Source organism: Octopus sinensis, unplaced genomic scaffold, assembly GCF_006345805.1.
Source record: "Octopus sinensis unplaced genomic scaffold, ASM634580v1 Contig11546, whole genome shotgun sequence".
In the NCBI taxonomy this organism is placed as follows: domain Eukaryota; kingdom Metazoa; phylum Mollusca; class Cephalopoda; order Octopoda; family Octopodidae; genus Octopus; species Octopus sinensis.
The window spans coordinates 125,421-129,407 of NW_021832382.1; the positions used below are offsets into that span (position 1 = coordinate 125,421).

At 33.1% G+C, this 3,987-nt stretch overlaps 1 protein-coding gene across 1 annotated transcript; it reads right to left on the bottom strand.

Annotated features, from left to right (window-relative positions):
- Positions 1 to 2,103: 2,103 nt before the first annotated feature.
- LOC115228987 (segmentation protein Runt-like) lies at positions 2,104 to 2,804 on the bottom strand. The gene is made up of 3 exons (XM_029799421.2): positions 2,602 to 2,804; positions 2,292 to 2,451; positions 2,104 to 2,222 (listed from the first exon to the last, which is right to left on the bottom strand). The coding sequence occupies exons 1-3, from the start codon at positions 2,746 to 2,748 to the stop codon at positions 2,104 to 2,106; spliced, it is 426 nt and encodes a 141-aa protein (XP_029655281.1). The 5' UTR covers positions 2,749 to 2,804.
- Between the last annotated feature and the right edge of the window lie 1,183 nt (positions 2,805 to 3,987).

The following is a 3,987-nucleotide window of genomic DNA, read 5'->3' on the forward strand; positions in this document are numbered from 1 at the left end:
TTATTTTATGTAACTATCAGGTTTAAGAATAAAGTGAGATTTCATATCAAGTCGACATTTGTAGAAAAAAAAGTTTGTTTTTTATTTCATGAAATTTAATTCTCCGAATAATTGTATTTACTCCAGGATACAAAATGTATCATGACGTAATGAACGACACATCTCTTTTTCTGAACATCTCGTGTCTGTTCGTTCTGGAAACATCTTCTTTTGTTATCCCAATTGTGATTTAGTGAGTCTTTAATAATCCCAATCTGGGAATTTCTACAAATAAGAGCCATCGATTCTTCAAGTGCTTTTAATCGAAAAAAAGCTAACAATAAAAGTTCAGCTCGGAGATTATTTTTACATTAAATTTGAGGTTTTGATTCAGCATTGTTTCTGAAAAAGTACCTACTTTTAATTTCCACTCCTATCCTTAAACTCCTAGCTCTTTGGAAGGAGCATAAGGTTTTGAATTTTGTATTAATATTGGAAATGTTTGAGTACCGAATTATTTGTTTGTCATAACTAAATTTTTCTTCTGGTTTATCCAGTTATGTCAGATCATAGCAGTCAAAAACAAAATTTTTTTTATCGATTCAAAGAAACATAGCGACATAAAATGCAGTAAATCCAGTAAATCAACCACTATTTGATAATCGGATGTTTGGTGGTCTCGGTTGTGTTTTTCACTATTTGTTAGTTTGATTCTCTCTGCAAGGTGGGGTCAATCCAAACACAGGCAAAAAAGACAATTTTTAAAAAAAATTCAATATTTTGTATATCTATTAAATTATCAGTGTATAACCTTAATCTTTAAATCAAGATTAACTCTAATTGCTTTGTAGATAATCTTATTATGATAGCAGATTGTAAAAACTTAGATAAAATATTAAAATCCAAATCCAAAAGTATCAAATTTATAACGTGCAGCAAATACATTAAATTTTCGATTAATGTTAAAAATTTATAAAAGTACCTTTTGAAATTGGATATTCAAAGGAACGAATCAATTATATTTATTCTCCTTCAAGTCGTTTGTACGGAATTTTCTTCTTTAGTTTTCCCTGGGACTTGTTTTACCATCCCAAATTCTAAAAGTGTTGATTAATTCAATAAAGTAAAAACTTCAAAACCATTAAGTTTATTTGAAAAAATTACATTAACATTAATTGGAATTCAGCTATTGTTTTACATTCATTGTTATCAAACAAAATTAAATTTTCGAAAATAAAAGAAAACCACCCAATAATTTTAAAATATAGTTTAAAGAAAATATGAAGATTAACTCTATAAGTGCATTTCTAGATTTGCTGATTATGATGATAAGGCCTCCACATTAATTTATTCCTCGTTTCCTCGGAAGTTTCGTCAAAAATGTATTGAGAAGTTTGCAGACTTTCTTCATAAGATTTCTCAAAATTGGTCTCCACGAAACTCTGAGACGTAAAAATAGATTGTTCGCCAGAAAATGTCGAGTTGAACGGGTATTGGTTATTCTCCTCAGGAAAAAGGTTGTTACATTCGTAAGAAGATCCAAAAGGCAATCCAGTATTTGGATTGAGACAAATAACTGGATTCTCCACATTTCCATATATATGGGGATTAAAAAGAATATTGTGATTCCCAATAGGTTGGTAGACCATCGGTATTTGTGCAAAGTTCCTGATGTCGTCTCCTGAAAAAACCGGATTGTAGGCCAGAGCGGCGTGGTTATTCCCGTTATTGAAGACCATGTAGTTTTGGTTATCCTGACAAGCCAGGACGTCGCTCACCATCCATTCGTAGGTCTAAAATAGTTCAAACATCGAATATACGGAAGGGTCGTGAATATTCTGGTTTTGGTCCATTGAATGCATCTCGTCGTTTTTTATTTCCTCGGATGCGTTGTAAAATATTGATCTTTCCTGTTCTGTACTGCCTCCACTTGTATATGCCCAGAAGTTGAATTATAACACGAAGACATATCGCAGGGTTCCATGCAACTTATCCTTCGTCATAAAATAGAAGGAATACCCAAGATTGGAACTGAGTTCACTCCCTTGTGGCTGGACAGGAAGCGAGTAGAGTGGTTTTGCGTAGAAATCATTTCTGGACTCTGTACTTTTAGATAATAAAAATTTAACTATTTTTTGTCCTTGGATCACGTGGGCCATCGACAGTAATTTTAATGGCTTTCTGATAAATCAAAATGTGAGGAGGCAACGTGAAGACAGTGACTGTTAGGTTAAACATTTTGCCTAAACAATGATTAATCGAGTAAACAGCGTCATAGACCACAAAATAATGTATTTTTGTAAATAGTGTACCTCTTCCACTGCGACCAATAAATCTGAGATCATTGAATTTTGCCACCCCGTTTTTAACTATTGCTGTGGAGTTGCGTAGTTCTGCACTCGGGTAGTCCTCGTTTCCAGCTGCTACCGACACTTTAATTCCGTTTTCAATGTTAGTAGTGCCAGTCATAATCTAAAACATTAATGGGAGTAAAAATGTAATAAATCCTTGATTAAAGCACAAGCACAGTCCTTGATTACAACGATTTAATATAATCAAGATATTAATGTCAAACAAATCAAATTAATTATTTTTCACAAGACATGCCAGAACATGCATTACCTTAAACGGAGTTGGAAGACTCTTGTTGGATCGCCAATGTTGGGGGAGGACAGTGCACTGGAAGGCTGTGCTGCCAATGCAAGTCAACTTTTCGTTCGTCTCGTCATTTCTTGATGCTTTGAGAGGTGGAAAGGATTCGCTGTCCATAATATCTAATATGGATATAAACACAGAAATTGAATGTGGTAAATGTGGTAGACCAACCTAACGCTAATAGTTCACGCTTAAGCGACAACTTTAATTTTTCTATCTAATTCTGCGCCGGCATGATTTGATGAATGCGCGTTACGTTCAAACAAAGTACAACTCGCCAAAGTACACTTTCCTCACTACGCTTTGCCATCTCTGACTGATTGTTAACTACGACAATTCATATTATCACCAATTCAGAGAAAACCCCGAATCCACCTATAGATTATTTTCTTTTCATTATTTATGACATTGAAGTCCCATTTCAAGGATAATTTGTCATCAATTTAACTTTTTCGACTTTTCCTGACAGCTAATGTGCAAGATTTCCGACGTTAATGTTTCGAATCTTTATATGCCCTGGTTCTTTATTACAATACTGGCTCGATTATGAATATATTTTAATCATAAGGTACAAAATCATCCTAACTTTCTCAAATGGGCTTTTTTCGCCCACATTTCTTAATCTGAGACAATCTTCCTCTGGATTGTAGACTAGAGAGACAAAAGAACACGTATTTCAAAGACTGTCTTGAAAATGGAAGATAACATTTTTGTCGATATTTCCGTCAAATTATCAATATTAAGTTGATTAAAGCAAATAAATCTGAAATGTTTTTCTAATTGCCCTAAAATGAGTTGCTACGTGCAAGTTGAGAGCTTCTCCTCAATTGAGTATGCCATATGTTGCTTTTAATGATATAAATCCGTTATTGCATTTCTATTGAGGATGCTGTCAAAGCACAAAAACTGTCAATGTTATGTATCCACGCCAATTAGTAGAACAATTGCCTGCAATTATCCGGTAAAATAATTTTCTTCTTTCATCAAATAATAGAAGACGACAAAACTTTACGAAATCAAAGTTTATGTTGCCAATAAACTTGGATTAGATTATCTGAATTGGTTTTCTTTTAAATATGATAAGGATACATTTGTGCCATTTAATGTTTAGTGGTGGGTGGATGAAAAAGCCCAACTTTTCAAATATGTGTCCGAAAAAAGTTATAGTTTCAAAAATTCTAATTCTAGATGTACTTCGACTTGATTTTTTACCCAAATTTTATTCCCACCACTCCATGGATAAACTTAAAAATTCGCCTAAAACAATGTATTTTAAAACATTCGACGTTTTAGTGATCTTATTTTACATCAAATATTGAACGATTTATTAATAAAAAAGACGTATAAGCATTT